A 16632-nucleotide genomic window follows, 5' to 3' on the forward strand; every position below is an offset into this window, starting at 1 on the left:
TAAGATAAGTAGGAAAAAGAGGTATTTATTTTAAAAATATATTAAATTAACAATTTAGATTTGAAGATAATATTTTATTAAAGTATGATAAGATTTAATATTAATTTATTATTTATTTAGTTAATATAAAATAAGTATAGATTTAAGGATGCCTTCAATGAATAACACATGTCCAAAACTTGGTTTCTTTTATTATATAGATATGGGTGGGGTTACTCTATAATTGTATTTTCCTACAAAGTGTAAGAAGCGATCTCATTGTGACATGTGGCATATAGTGTTTTTTACTAAAGGGCATAAAGGTAATTGATTAATTATCTTATTTATGTAAGATTTATATCATAAACAAAAAAAATGAGATTTTTAAGGAAACAAAATATCTCACATCAATTCAAAATCGACAGTTACTTTAAATTACGAAGATCGATTCATGAACAATTTCTTCACGTTGTGTTTTATTGTTGATCATTTATGAATAATTTTCTTCACGTTGTGTTTATTAGTCACAGTTTAGTCACAATGTGTTATAATAGATAAAATAATGTTTTATGAAGGACATGTCTTTGTAATTCATGATGTTGTGTTTTATCAGTTATTTGTTTCATCACGATGTGTTATACCAGTTTATGATTCACGAATGACATGTTTTTTTTCTTGAAATTGTGTTTTATAAGTATTGGGTTCTTCACTATATGTTATAGTGTATATAACACACCAGATGTAAAACACATCATAACTGGTCACCTTTGAACACATTCATAGTACATCTACTATCAAACATATTTGTATGCATTTCAAACAAGCAATTTAGATCCATTATATTAAAACACATACTTAGTTTGCCCTTACAACTATAAAACACACTACTTTGAACACAACGCCCTAAAGAAAAATAATAATAATAATAATAACAACCACACCAATCAATGTCTTCGTCTTCAGCACAACCCAGTGTCTTCGTCTTCAATACAACCCACTGAATACTTCAAACGCATGATTTAACCAAAAGCAAGCTACAACATATTAAACCCTAGATCCATAAGATGATAAAAAACATCACTTATGTAATAAAATACAACTCGTAAGACACGCCATACATCCGAAATCAACTATATTTGCTAAAAAAACAACAATTGCATAAACCCTATAGTTGAAATACGGCAAAAAACATACATTACTCTTCGATTTTCCTTTTTGATCCTCCTGTTTGGCTCTCGGTCGCGTTTATGTGGTTGTATAGTTTCTACTTTATTGTTCCTAAATAAAAACCCCTAAATAAAACTCCATAATTTGCACTTGATTTCGTTAGATTTGGTGTATCAAATGAGAGAAGGCAGAGAAAGGAAAAATCGCGAGTAATAAGGGGAGATTACATGATTAATTGTTATTTCTATATTTAAAACTAGTTAAATGACACATTTGCCCCCAATCAATTAAGTCAACCTATTTTAAACTCACATATATTACCAAAATGGCATCAAGATGATCTCAACAATTAAATAAACTCATTCAATGGCAAAGATCACTTCCTACACTGTGTAGGAAAAGTAGGCTTTGTAGCCAACTCATACCCTTATAATATATAACATATTAGGTAAAACTATTGGAATTCCTCGTGCTTTGTAGAGGAAACTCGGTCTATACACAAAACAACAAAGTTAAATGGCTACGTGTCGCGGCAAGAATTCAGTTAATATCAATTCGGTTCATCAGAATATTAGCATGATAGCAGTATTCAGTAGTACAGAGACAATGTCACACCCTAACCGATGGCGGAAACATCAGAGTGAGACGAAAACGAGATTGTTCATTGCAATATAACACTAAAAGTGATAATAATTTAGATAAACTGATTTCATTGCATAAAATTTGTCATGTTACAATACATAGAATCTCAAAATACAACATGTTTGAATACAACGAAATAATTACAGCAAAACAGAGTACAAAACTGATACAACAATTTAGGACCTAAGATGTCTATGTGTGTATCTAAAGCATCAACACTACTCCAGTTCGATATCATAAGCATCATCCTGCAACATGTTAAAATTATAGTTTAACACACAAAATGCATTGGCGAGTATACAACTTTTCATACATAGCATAAGTAAATAAGTTTAAACAAATCCACATGGCAAGCTAGCTAAACAAGATCATCAATAAACTGGCATGTGCATAAACTAGTCAACCCAAAGTTTAAACGCAATAAGCTCTTAACATAACCAAACATTCACAGGCGGTGCGTTACTCCTATAGCGCTATACATATTAAGGTTAGGCTCGTACGAAGTTAATGACAGTTCAACACAAAACGTACAAACCAAGATTAAAGCATCAAGTATAACGTATGCATGCATGTATAAGGACCGTTTGTGCATTTAAGTATAAAAGTATGCGTGTAAGTTTGACAGATTAACATGTTACACGCCAAAATGTGGTAAAAAGGGGGTTCAAGTATACTCACAGTTTTGTTTAATTCTTCAAAGAACTCCTGTGAGCGTAGATTTGGTAGGAGTTGACGAACGTAGTACAGGAATGCCGAGGTTATGTTGGATCTAGTACAGGAATGCCGAGGTTACCCTACAGGCAAACGAAGGAGTGAGTTGGAGTTGGAGGATTGATGTTACGGAATTAAAGGACTGAATATGTTAAGAAAGTAATAATAAGTAAAGTATCAAGAGTGTATTCTGACTATCAGCAATAGGTAACACGAAATCAGAATACAAAACGAAATTACGAACAGTTCGTTAGCAGGTTGCTTCGGATGGTTACACTGTTCATGCGGATGGGCCATCCGTGCGGAGGAGCCATCCGTACAAACGGACTGTTGTCGGTCAGTTTTCTGTTTTGAACTTTTTAACTCTTAAGCAGTTACGTTCGATGATTCTGTTTAGTCTGTTAGTTGTATTATACGTATATTAGTAGTCTAGTAATAACATCGTCTCATAGAAGTCATTCATGGAAGTAGCTGAACCTCATTATTTAACACCAAAGCACATATCAGTAAAAAACTGATCGGTTGGTCATGTTTACAGGATATAATCGCTAATATCTATGTTCCAGAGTTAACCATATAAAGTCAGTTGATGTAACACCCAAAAAATGCATGATAAATTATTTAAAAATAAGGAAAGATTTAAAAAGAATAAATAATATGCAACCACCTGCTATGCTACCGTCGCCACCACCATCGACCACCATCCTTCGCTGCCACCACCTAATTATTTAAAAATAAGGAAAGATTTAAAAAGAATAAATAATATGCAACCACCTGCTATGCTACCGTCGCCACCACCATCGACCACCATCCTTCGCTGCCACCACCTGCTACCGTCGACCACCACCACCCAACGTCGTCGTCGCCGCCACCACCCGTCGCCACTACCATCGACCACCATCGCCGCCACCCGCCACCACCGACCACTACCGCCACCCCGACCACTACCCCTACCCTTCCCGGCTACCACCACCATCATCCACGACCACCTCCCGCTACCGTCGACCACCACCACCCACTGTCGTCGTCGCCACAACCATCGACCACCATCGCTGCCATCCGCAACCACCGACCACCGCCACCCCGACCACTACCGCCACCCTGTGCCAGCCACCACCGCCATCCTCCGCGGCCACCTCCCGCTGCCGTCGACTAGCGCCACCGACCGTCGTCGTCGCCACCATCATCGCCGCCACCCGCAACCACCACCACCCCGACCACTATCGCCACCCTTCGCCGACCACCACCACCATCCTCCGCGGCCACCACCCGCTACCATCGACCACCGCCACCCACCGTCGTCGTTGCCACCACCATCGCCGCCACCCGCTACCACCGCCACCCCGACCACTATCGCCACCCTTCGCCGACCACCACCACCATCCTCCGCGGCCACCACCCGCTACCGTCAACCACCACCACCCACCGTCATCACCACCACCTGCCACCGCAGACCACCGCTAACCCCGACCATCGCCGCCGCCGCCACCGCTAACAACCGTCACCCACCGACCACCACCACCCACCACTACTACCACCGACCACCGCCACTAGCCGCCACCACCCATCGCCGATTTAATTCATTCCTCTTTTCTTACCTACCAAACAACACAATGTAATGATTATTCCTTTCCTGCATGGTAACCAAACAAGACTATGGAATGTAATGATCCATTTCATTCCTTTGTCGATTCCATTACCCCGTCCATTCCATTCACTCATCTATTCCATTATGCCATGCCAATCAGACCATAAAGGACTATTTTTAAAGAGTTGAATTTGTTGAAGTTTTTATAAATTGGTTTGAAAATTATGGATGTAACAGTTGCTACGTACCATAATTCTTGCTAGTTACACGGAGCTTATGCACTCGATTTCATCACACATAGCAAATTTAACCAAACCAACTCATGTCTCTAACATGCAACAAAATCCTCTTAACTTGTTTCATCGTAAGCATATCTACCAACATCTAAACAAACTAGACGTGAAGCATATCTACCAGCATCAAAACGTACTAGACATCAAATCATCAAATTTTAACTTGGGTTGTGAACCCAACCTTTTTTGTAAATCAATCGAAAATAAAGAACTGCGAAAATCGCATATGCCACTTGTACGTAGTGCATGACAAATATAGTAAGGGAGAGAGGCTGGCGCATAATGTAGATACATATTATATATTACAGTTTAGGTTCAACAAATTCGAGTATGTATATAAAAGGGTGTACATATTCAGACACCTTGTTCCCTAAATCCACACCCTTCTATACGCTTCGTATAGGGCTATACGAAGCGTATAGGGTTGCTTTTCCCGACCAACTTCTGCACCTCGTACAACGTCACATCAGTCAACTTATACGGGGAGTCTAGGCCTGTACGAGGGGCCAATACGAAGGCCCTTAGACGCCTCGTATAGACCTATACGAGGCGTCTTGGACTGACCGATTTGACTATGAAGGGACTATGTCTGACATGACTTAAAGGCATACGGGGAGTAAAGACCTATACGAGGCGTCTTTAGCTCCCATAAAATGCAACCTACAGTGCGTTCTTGGTCCACATCCGAGGTTTCAACAAAAAACCACTCACATTCTGTTTGTTTTTTTATTTGTGTTTGCGTTATTATCATCCCGGAGTGTTGAAATGTCATCATATTGGAACGGCAACTATATCTTCGGGCAATATTCTAGCGAAAACTGGGGGCACGAAAGCGTTCCGGTAACAGTTATTAGCGTAAATGTTATAATTACTTGTTGTTTTCGTTTATTATTTACTAATGATGATACGGTTGTCTATTTTGGAGGAGTCTGGCATTCCCGATTCTAATGAGCAAGAGGAGGTTGTGTCTAGTATACAAGGAAAACAAAACAGCCCGTTTCTAGATTTGAACAAGCATCCTCCTGTTGATGAAACAGCCCCTGTAGATGACTCATACCCTGCTAGTGGATACGGAGGAGACGGTGGATACGGAGGAGACGGTGGATACGGAGGACACGGTGGATACGGAGGAGACGGTGGATACGGAGGAGACCGTGGATACGGAGGAGACCGTGGATACGGAGGAGACGGTGGATACGGAGGAGACGGTGGATACGGAGGAGACCGTGGATACGGAGGAGACGGTGGATACGGAGGAGACGGTGGATACGGAGGGGACGGTGGATATGGTGGATACGGTGGATACGGGGGATACGGTGGATACGGAGGAGACGGTGATCATCAGCAATTCATTTCCCCGGGCACTCCTTATGTTCATCAAAACAATTCGGACGTTGGAGGATATGGTGGTTATGGTGGATATGGTAGATATGGTAGTGAAGCACCTCCCATTCTGGACAGTCTGTACTTAAAAAAGACGGTATAAATTACTATTTTATTATTAATATTTTATTATTATTAATTTTATTATTATTATTTTTATTATATTATTATTATTATTATATTATTATTATTATTATTATTATTATTATTATTATTATTATTATTATTATTATTATTATTATTATTATTGTCGATGTTACAGGTTTTCAACTCCTTAGATGAACTAAAGAAACGGATACAAGAAATAGCAAATGCGGATGGTTTCGTTATTGTCACCCGTCGATCAAAGAAAATCGGGGGAAGAACCGGGAGGGTATGGCTTGAATGTGATCGTGGTGGTGAGCACCAGAGTACAGCAACACTTAGAAAAGCTGGAAGCAAAAAAACCGGTTGCCCGTTTTACCTGCTGGCTGTCCGAAACCACCCGTATGAAACCTGGGAGATAAAAGACGGAACAATTGAACATAACCACGAACTTTGTGAGGACCTGTCGGCCCACGCGTTTGTGCGAAGGTTTACTCCAAGCGAAATGAAACTGATCGAGCAGCTGACAGCTCAAAACATGGAGCCGCGCAAAATATTTCAAACGATAAGGAAGCAGGACCCCGACAGGTTTCATGTTCAGAAAGACGTTCAAAACGTTGTAGCGAAGATTAGAGCCGAACAAAGACAAGGATTGACTCCCATGCAGTCACTAGAAAATGTGCTGATGAAGAACGACTTTATTTACGAGATCCGGGAAGAACCCGGAACAGAGATCGTAACAGAGATCTTCTTTCTTCATCGGGACTCGAGAGTCTTGTGGCGTGCATTCCCCCACGTCATGATGATCGATGCAACGTACAAGACAAACATATACAATATGCCCTTTATCCAGATTGTTGGTATGACGCCTACCAACAAATCGTTTATTATCGCGCATGCCGTTGTTAGTAAAGAACGGGGTGATAACTTTGTGTGGGTGCTTGAGAGGGTTAAGGCAATGTTGGATGAATGTATGGAGCCACGTGTGATTTTAACGGATAGAGACCTAGCCCTTATGGGCGCGTGTGCTAAAGTATTTCCAGACGCCTCCAGGCTTCTTTGCAGGTGGCACATACAACAGAATGTTATGAAGCACTGCAAGGGTGCCTTCACAGACGACGACTGGAAGACATTTTTGTCATTCTGGGGTTCATTGATTGAGTCTCCATCCATACCCATCTACGACTACCACTTGCGCAACATGCGAAAGCGACTTGTGGAGTGCAAACGTTCTAGTAAGTTTTTCTAATAACATACGACTCACCTATGCAAATTTTATTAAATTATTTTTACTTTTTAGGAGTCTTCAAATACGTGTACGATAACTGGCTAAAAGACTACAAGGAGATGTTTGTCTTTGCGTGGACTGATAAGAGGCGCAACTTTGGTAATCGTACTACAAACAGAGTTGAGAGCCAACATGCCAACTTAAAGAGATACGTCGAAGATAGGAGCTCGCTGGACCGTATAGTTGGTTGTGTCCGGGATATAGTTGAGACACAGTTCGGTGAAATAAGGAAGACTTTTCGAGAAAGCATCGAAAAAACAATGAAACACCACAAACACCCGATGTTTCAACACCTACTTGGAAAAGTATCCCACAAAGCCCTTGACTTGTTGCATGGAGAGGCAATTAGGAGGCTAGATGTCTTGGAGCGCTTTAATTCATCATGTGGTTGCCAAATGTGGCACAGCTGTGGGTTGCCCTGTGCTTGTAGGATAGAAAAGTACATGCGTGAAGGTAATAATTATTGAACGTCGTACAACACTTGTGTGATATATTTCCTTTCCTTCATTTTACCTAAACAATATTGTTTTTAACCGTGCAGAGCATCCGATTCAACTCGAAGACATAGACGTCTTCTGGCGGAAACTTAACTTCCAAAGTTGTAAATTGATAGACGACTCCCTTGACGTGGTCGAAGAGCTAGATGTTGTTAGACAACAATTACAGTCGCACCCTCCAGCTCAGCAAAAAAGCCTGCTTTCAAAGATTAAAGCGGTGTTGACTCCAACGAAATCTACCAAGAAACCACCGGTTGTCCAACAAAATACTCGTGGCCGACCAACAACAAAGCAGGTACAAGAAAGGTTGGACGAGGCCTCTCGTATAGATGAAGAATTGAGGAGAAGCTCCTTCGGTGATGCAAACACGTGCTTTGAAGGTTCACGACAAAGTAAGTACGATAAACCTCGCCACAGCTCGTACGTTCCGTCTCAAGCCTCACAACAGTCGGTTATAAGGTCCCAAAAACCCAAAGCGACCCTAAGCCGTTCAAAGAGTTCTAAGAAGAAAGAGACACGAGATGATCACGGTTTTCCTTTAATCATTGGGGACGAGTACGTGGGAATCATCGAACGGTTTAAGTCTGACATTCCGCCAGTGTTCCATCCGTACGTCTCGTGCATACGAGATGTGATGCCGGACGGTCATTGTGGGTTTCGGTCTGTGGCTGTGGGCTTAGGGATGGATCAGAGTTCATGGGGGCGTATTAGAAGGGACCTTGTCCAAGAAATGGATCAGAACGAATCGATCTGGTTCCCAATATTTGAAGCATGGGCTGCAGGTTATTTTTACACGCATCGTCAGGGCCTAATTTGGGATTCAGTGGCCGGTTGTGGGGAGAATCACTGGATGGACTTCCCCTTTGCAGGACTTCTTATTGCACAAACGTACGGTATCGGGGTGCACCTGTTAACGACAACCATGGGTGCGAGTTCCACTTACTTCCCAATACTAAGTCCTCCGGCTAATCAACAACCATTATTCATAACGCTTACACATGTTAACGAGAACCACTTCATACATGTTAAGCTGGAAGGGGATTATCCTATGCCACCAGCACACGGGCTATGGTTGACCCACCGAAGACCCCACACAGAACAATGGGAAGATATGTACTTGCCACGTCTAGAATGGTATACATCGATAATGAATCCTCGACCAAGATCAAACCCCAGTCTTAATTACATAGATAGTTACACGGAAGAATGATTTTTGTAATTAATAGTATTTTTTTGGAATTAATAGAATTTTTTTGTAATTATTAGTATTTTTTTGTAATTAATAGAATTTTTTTGTAATTATTAGTATTTTTTTATAATTATTAGTATTTTTTTTGTAATTAATAGTATTTTTTTTGGAATTAATAGTGTAACTTTGTAATTAATAGTATTTTTTTTGTAATGAATAATATTTTTTTGGAATTAATAGTATTTTTTTAAATTTTTCTACAAAAAAAAAACTATACGCTTCGTATAGAACTAGACTCCTCGTATCATATTGCACAAAAGACCATTTAGCCCCTGATAGGCCCCCAATAGAGGCTTATTCCAGGGGCTCAAAGGTAATTTTACACCAACCAGACGCCTCGTACAGACCTGTACGAGGAGTACAGTTGAGCGGGATTTTGAAAATTCAATTTTTGAATATCTGAAATTCAAAATTTGAATTTTTTGAAAGTAGACGCTTCGTACAGACCTGTACGGGGCGTCTCTTTGAGCGGTTTAAATTTGAATTTTGAATTTGAATTTTGAAAATCATTTTAGTTAATTACTATTTTACCCCTGATATGCCCCCAGTATAGCCACTTAGCAGGGGCTAAAAGGTAATTTCAAAATTGTACGACTCGTACAGACCTGTACGAGGAGTACAGTTGAGGCGGTTACTTTTTGCCATTTCTTTTTTTAATTAATAAAATGTATTATTAAATTACCATTATGCCCCTGTTTACCCCTTAGTATAGCCTTTTTTCAGGGGCAAAATGGTAATTAACCATTCCAGAAATATCTTTTTGGAATGGTTAATTACCATTTTGCCCCTGATAAAAGGCTATACTAAGGGTAAAACAGGGGCAAAAATGTCATTTAGCAAAAAGCATAGACGCCTCGTATAGCTCTATACGAGGCGTCTAGGCTTCGTATAACACAGGGGGGGGGCCTAGACGACACAGATCACACACACAAACAAAAACACACACATATACGGTGCATTCGGATCTATACGCCTCGTACGTATTTCAACCGTATTTTTGAAGAATCGAAGCATCACCGGTACGTATTTCATCCCGTAGTTAAATATTTTTGTCTCGTTTATGCCTTTAGACCGTAGGTTTGCCCTAAAAGTTGAATTTGGTTGGGTTTTGGGGGTTTGATGTTGATGATGATGAAGAACTTGTGGAACAGGACGCTGAGTATAGCCCTATACGAGGGCTATACGAGGGTCTGTTTTTTTTTTTTTTTTTTTTTTTATTAATTATATTATTATTATTATTTATTAATTATTATTAAATATTATTATTATTTATTAATTATATTATTAAATATTATTATTATTATTATTATTTATTAATTATTATTATTAAAAACATTATTATTAATATTATTATTATTTATTTATTTATTTATTTATTTATATTATTATTATTATTAATTATTGTTATTGTTATTAATATTATTATTTATTATTTATTATTTATTTATTTATATTATTATTATTATTAATTATTGTTATTGTTATTAATATTATTATTTATTATTTATTATTTATTATTATTAATTATTGTTATTGTTATTAATATTATTATTTATTATTTATTATTTATTATTATTAATTATTAATTATTGTTATTGTTATTAATATTATTATTTATTATTTATTATTTATTATTTATTATTTATTAATATTATTATTATTGTATACGTATACAGTATTTATTATGGAGGACGATCTGATGCCGGGCGATGACATGCACATAGAGCCGGTTCAGCAGGGTCCACGACGGAGACAGCGACCGCCTGTGGATACGTTGCAGGGGCATCCCTATCTAGAGTTTCCCGACGGCACTGACGCCGCCCGTCATTGCCAGAAGCTTAGGAGGATGCACGTTGGATCGCATGCATCGATCGACTGGGATGCGATGGAGGAGATTGCTGAGACGCCGAGAGTGCGTCGGTTTATACCTATCGATTCCCCGTGGCATCGTCTTTTTGATTTGGCGCACACGCCGACCTACAGGGAGCTGCTGGTCGAGTTCATTTCGTCATTCACATTTCACCCTCCTGGGGAGCCAGTGCCGATTCCGTACCCAGGTGAATGTTATTGATATTTATTTATTTATTTATTAATATTATTTATTTATTTATTTATTTATTTATTTATTTCTTTATATTATTATTATTATTATTATTATTATTAATTATTGTTATTGTTATTAATATTATTATTATTATTTATTATTTATTATTTATTATTATATTGTTTTATTTATGATTCCGTACCCAGGTGCTCCCCCTCCGCCTGAGGTTTCTTTCAGGCTTGCTGGCGTTCAGCGTTCGATGACGCTAGCAGAGTTTGCGGTGCGCTCTGGTTTATACATGCAGGAGGAGATCGAGACTGAGATCTACACAGCGGGGCTAGTGGTGGTTGAAAAACCCACTCTTGTTGGGTTTTGGCAGGTGATTGCGGGGGCGGATCATTGGGAGCATGACAAGTCGAAGGGGAGGGTGTCGTTTGTTAGCGACCCACTATACAGGTATGTACGTTTATTATTGCAATTATTGTGATTATATGCACTGTTTATTAATCTCTGTTTTTGTATTTCGCTAACACTATCTGCAGGTATCTGCACCATTTGCTCGCCACTTCTATATCAGCGCGCGGCTACAGCCGTGAGTGGTGTACGACCACAGATCTTTTTTTCCTATATTGTTTGTTGTATAGGAGGCCGTGCGCGCTAGCACACGGTCTAGCCCAGTACTTCGCCTCCGGCCATCACCGGCAGGAGCGCGGATTTTTGTATGGCGGGGCGTACGTGACCGTCATTGCCCGTTCATTTGGCCTCGTACCACATCAGGACCCACATCTACGGACGCCGGCCATCATGCCGACGCGGATGGGTATGCCGTCGCTATGGGGGATGAGGGTTATCAAGAGGTTCCCGGTTGGCCCGCGGTTTAAAAACCGCGAGGGGGGCGTATGGAGAGAGGAGGACCTACCAGAGCATTTCGAGGACGTTCATCCTCCTGCAGATCCTGCTGATGTAGTGCCCGTGGAGGACCCTCCGGAGGATCTAGACGGTGCAGCGGGGCCACAGCCACCGCCACCTGCCGGGGCACCTCAGTTTCCACGTCACGCTATTCGAGGTGGTGCCCCAGGAGCTGCACTACATCCGGATGTACGAGCCAGGCTTGACAGGCTCGACGATTTGGTAGGTTGGTTGGTACGGGCGGAGCAGGATAGACGAGAGAGGGAGGGATTACCCCCGATACCGCTTCCACCGGTTCGAGCACCACATCAGCAGCAGCAGCCGCAGCAGCAGCACCAGCCGCAGCAGCAGCATCAGGATTCAGATTCGGATTTTGATGCATAGACCTGTTGTTGTTTTTATTGTTATTGTGGATGTACAAACTTATCTTCTATATTTTTGTTATGGATGTAAACAGTTATCTTATATATGTCATATTTATGTTTGTTTTCAGTTATTCGGTTACTCAATGATTGTTCTCTTAAATTTAGATAATACGGAAACAATATAACCCCTGAATATAATACGGAAACAATATTTGAAAGAAATAAAATTTTAATCGAAAGAATAATATTTAAAAAAGTAAAATGTTAAAAACAATATAATATATTTAAAGAGCCGATTTTTAAAATAGTTGATTTAATCGACGCTGAAACAAAAAATTTTTTTAAACTTTTTATATTGTAAAAAACAAAAAAAAAACAAAACTTTTTTAAAAATAAAAAAAAAACGATTTTTAAAGGCAAATAGTTAATTTTTAAAAAACAACAACTTTTTATAGTGTAAAAAAGAAAAAAAAACTTTTTTTAAAACCTAAAAAAATTTCATCAAAAAAACAAATCTTCAAAAACCATCCAAAAAACCAACCCAAAACCCACCAAAACACCCCTCATTTCAGCCAAAAAAAACTTCCAAACGGAGACGCCTCGTATAGACCAAGACCCCGCGTATAGGGTTCCTTAAACAACGTGCCTGACACCCCCTGTACACCCATCGAATTCAGTGCATGGACGCCTCGTATAGGTCTATACGAGGCGTCTAGGTTTGCAAAAGTGTGGATTTAGGCGCAGTGGGTGTCCGGATAGATTGGCCCATATAAAAGTAGTTGTATATTAAAGATTTTATATATATATATATATATATATAGTGTGTGAGGTTCATTGGGGAACACTTAAAAAGTGGGGAACAGCGGGGAACCGACTCAAACGAACTCCGATTGGACTCATTTCAGTTGCGTTGGAACCGGCTCGTCGAACCCTAACTAGGATCTTTTAACCCTGAACCCTAAATCATAACCCCTAAACCCTAAATATATTAGGGTTTGGCTTTTAGGGTTTTTCTTTAGGGTTTAGCTTTAGGGTTTAGCTTTAGGGTTTAGATTTAGTGTTTAGGGTTTAGCTTTAGGGTTTAGGGTTTAGCTTTAGGGTTTAGCTTTAGGGTTTAGCTTAGGGTTTAGCCTTTAGGGTTTAGTTTTTAGGGTTTATAGTTTAGATTGTACGGTTTATCTTAGGTTTTAGCCTTATTTTTTAGCTTTAGGGTTTAGAGTTTAGGAGTTAGGATTTAGGGTTTAGGGTTAAAAGATCTTAGTTAGGGTTCAACGAGCCGGTTCCAACGCCGCTGGAATGAGTCCAATCGGAGTTCGTTTGAGCCGGTTCCCCGCTGTTCCCCAATTTTTAAGTGTTCCCCAATGAACCTTCCCCTATATATATATATATATATATATATATATATATATATAGGATTAGGTTCAAGAGTGAACACTAGTGTAGCTTGCGAACGGAATGAACTAATCCTGATCATACACGTGTGTAGATCAATGGAAAGGATTTGATGTTGAAATACACTAGTGTATTTTACGATTTGATGATGAGATCCTGGCCATACATGTGTGTAGATCAATGGCCAGGATTTGTTCACTCAGTTCGCAAATACATTAGTGTTCACTCTAGAACCCCACCCTATATATATATATATATATATATATATATATATATATATATATATGTTTATATATGTTTATAAATGCAATAACCAGTTTGATCTATTTTACCTTGAAGAGCGTGTGACATTAACATCTTTTTGGGGTGTGAATGGGTAAGAATGCAGTGTGAATAGTGAAACGTGATATGGAGATAACTTAGAAAGTCATTTATGTGTTTATATAAAAAAAATTACCAACATGGCACTGTCGGTGAAGTAGAGTACATGTTAAGCATAATAGTTGTACATCAATTAACACGGTATAGTAAACAGCTTGTTTTTACTTCATTATATATATGGTTGCATGTTACCAATGAGCCATGCATTATCAGTTTTTGCAATTAAGAGAGCTTGCTTGATATTATAACGATGATGAGAGAACAATGGTTTCCCCTTTTTGCATTGGCTGCTTTAGGTATGGTGGTTAGCGGTACTCAGGCGGCGATAGGGTTGCCGCCTGAGTCTGCACCACTAATCCGACACTTCTACAAGGTGCACAACACGTGTGCCAACGTGGAGCCATTTATTCGGCACCAGGTACAGCAAGTTTATGCTAATGACAAGACAGTTGCTCCAAAGCTCATCAAGTTGCTATATGCAGACTGCATGGTTAATGTATGTCCTCTAATATGTATATGTTTATATGTATACGAAACACTTTTTTTTTGTGTTTTTAACTTAAGCTAATGAAAATGAAATAACAGGGGTGTGATGCATCGATTCTTCTAGACGGACCAAACACAGAAAAAGAATCACCAAAAGCGCGAGGACTAGGAGGATTCGTGCTTATTGACAAGATCAAGCAAGTCTTGGAAGCACGGTGCCCAGGAGCCGTTTCGTGTGCCGACATTCTCAACATTGCAGCCAGAGATGCCGTTTATTTTGTAAGTGAAGTACCTTTCTTCTATTAATCATGATATACAACCCCTATATGCTTTGCAACTTAGTTCTAGACTTGACTTAGGGACGTTTATGGTTCAGTTCGGCCGGTTTTGACAAAATTATGCTAAAGAGCTAACTAGACTTCGAAAAAAGCCAAACCAAACCAGCCAGGTTGGGTGAGTCGGCTGGTTTTGCGGTTCAGTTTCAAACAATTTTTATACCCCCCCCCCCCTCCTCCTGGTTTGAAAAAGTAGTCTTCGAGAAACGCCAAACCAAACCGCCCAGGTGGGGTGAGTCGGCTGGTTTTGCGGGTCGGTTTTCAAGTTTGAAGTTTTTTTTTTCTTATTTTTCAAAATCATTATTTTATATTAATATTTTTAAAATGATATAAATGTAGTAAGTTAATAAATATATATATATACAAAAACTACATATAATGAAACATATTTATAAAGAATATATGTTAAATGATCAGTTTGGTTTACACTGGTAACACGGATGGTTCCAAGTTTCAAACGAACCAAGCCGTTAAACCATCAAACATAGAAAACGAAACCCTCACTATTTGAGTCTTAGACCGGCTAACTTGCTTTAGTTTGAACCGTTCGATCAGTTTCAAACTGTTTTTAAACAACCACCCCTCCCCCTCATTTGAAAAGTATGTTGAAGTGACTTTTAAGTCAACTTTATATGAAATGTAAACAGTCTGGTGGTCCGTCGTACCCGGTTTTCTTGGGAAGAAGAGACGGACTTTCATCGAACGCAGCATGGATCGACTTTCCCTCGCCTTCCATTTCGTGGGAATCATCTTTGGCATACTTTGAATCTAAAGGTTTAGATCTGCAAGACATGGTTACACTCCTAGGTAAGCCATCTATTCTAACAATATTGTTCCTTTATTTATAACACATCGATAATTACTTGCAAGTCAAGCAAGCGAATATTATGATCACGAAAGACCAAACTCTAAATATTGTCAGAACCGCACTCTTTATTCAAACTTTTTTTTATAACTTCTCAATAAAATTTATAACTCTTAGGAGCACATATGATGGGAAGAGTTCGATGCAGTAACATTCTTGATCGCCTATACAACTTCAACAACACTGGAAAACCAGACCCCACAATGGAAGAATCTACATTGAGTTACTTAAGGAACCAATGCCCTCCAAAGACGAGGTTGGGTCAACCCAACCCGCTCATAAACTTAAACCCAAGTAACCCGGACCATCGCTTTACCAACTCCTACTACTCGCAAGTGTTGGCCAATAAAGCTGTTTTAGGAGTCGATCAACAGCTTCGCTATGGGGGTGACACTTATGATTTAAGCGATGAATATGCTTCGTCGATTCAAGATTTTAAGCTGCAGTTTGCTTTTTCAATGGCTAGGATGGGTGGGCTTAAGGTTATAACCGGAACCGCCGGTCAGATCCGACTCAACTGTCGAGCGGTCAACAAATAGATTGAATGTGGTTTATTTTGTTATAAATAAATAGTTGGATTGTGTTTCACTAATGAAAATCAAAATCTAATTCTGTGTTGCTGATATATAAGAGTTGTAATGAGTTCTTTAATTCTATGTTGACAAGTTGTATATTGCTTCAGTTATACGTTTTCAAACCGGATGAAAGTTGTCTAAAATGTATTAAAATGCATAAAACCCTCGTAAATCCCATATTAAAAAAAGTTAAATTAATGTTGTGACAATATCGTTCTTGTAGTTATATTAGTTATTTATAAAATTCAACAAAAATTAAAAAAATGTTGAGTTTCCACTCGCACTAATAAACCAAACAATTGTTAAACGCCATAGCCGTAACTAAGTCTGGCCAACCCAGCGCAGGCCCGGTTAAGACAACGTAAGTCTGGGCAGACTTGGCTAGAGCCGCCGACTAGG

The 16632-nt window shown here is 39.2% G+C and overlaps 2 protein-coding genes across 3 annotated transcripts; both read left to right on the forward strand.

Moving 5' to 3' along the window:
* Window positions 1–4726: 4726 nt before the first annotated feature.
* On the forward strand, window positions 4727–12452 carry LOC110899822. 2 transcript variants are annotated; one of them, XM_035981644.1, is made up of 6 exons: window positions 4727–5220; window positions 5309–5860; window positions 6026–7082; window positions 10558–10938; window positions 11132–11381; window positions 11468–12452. In XM_035981644.1, exons 1-6 carry the CDS (start codon window positions 5146–5148, stop codon window positions 12216–12218), a joined length of 3066 nt encoding a protein of 1021 aa, XP_035837537.1. In that variant the 5' UTR covers window positions 4727–5145; the 3' UTR covers window positions 12219–12452. The 2 variants fall into 2 exon arrangements, with proteins under 2 accessions (XP_035837537.1, XP_035837536.1); XM_035981643.1 differs by lacking the exons at window positions 10558–10938; window positions 11132–11381; window positions 11468–12452 and adding exons at window positions 7148–7588; window positions 7677–8891.
* Window positions 12453–14187: 1735 nt separating this feature from the next.
* Window positions 14188–16360, forward strand: LOC110899821 (probable peroxidase 61). Its single transcript, XM_022146712.2, has 4 exons — window positions 14188–14468; window positions 14558–14737; window positions 15441–15600; window positions 15776–16360. Exons 1-4 carry the CDS (start codon window positions 14223–14225, stop codon window positions 16195–16197), a joined length of 1008 nt encoding a protein of 335 aa, XP_022002404.1. The 5' UTR covers window positions 14188–14222; the 3' UTR covers window positions 16198–16360.
* The last annotated feature ends 272 nt before the right edge of the window (window positions 16361–16632 follow it).

This window comes from Helianthus annuus, chromosome 13, assembly GCF_002127325.2.
Source record: "Helianthus annuus cultivar XRQ/B chromosome 13, HanXRQr2.0-SUNRISE, whole genome shotgun sequence".
Taxonomy (NCBI): domain Eukaryota; kingdom Viridiplantae; phylum Streptophyta; class Magnoliopsida; order Asterales; family Asteraceae; genus Helianthus; species Helianthus annuus.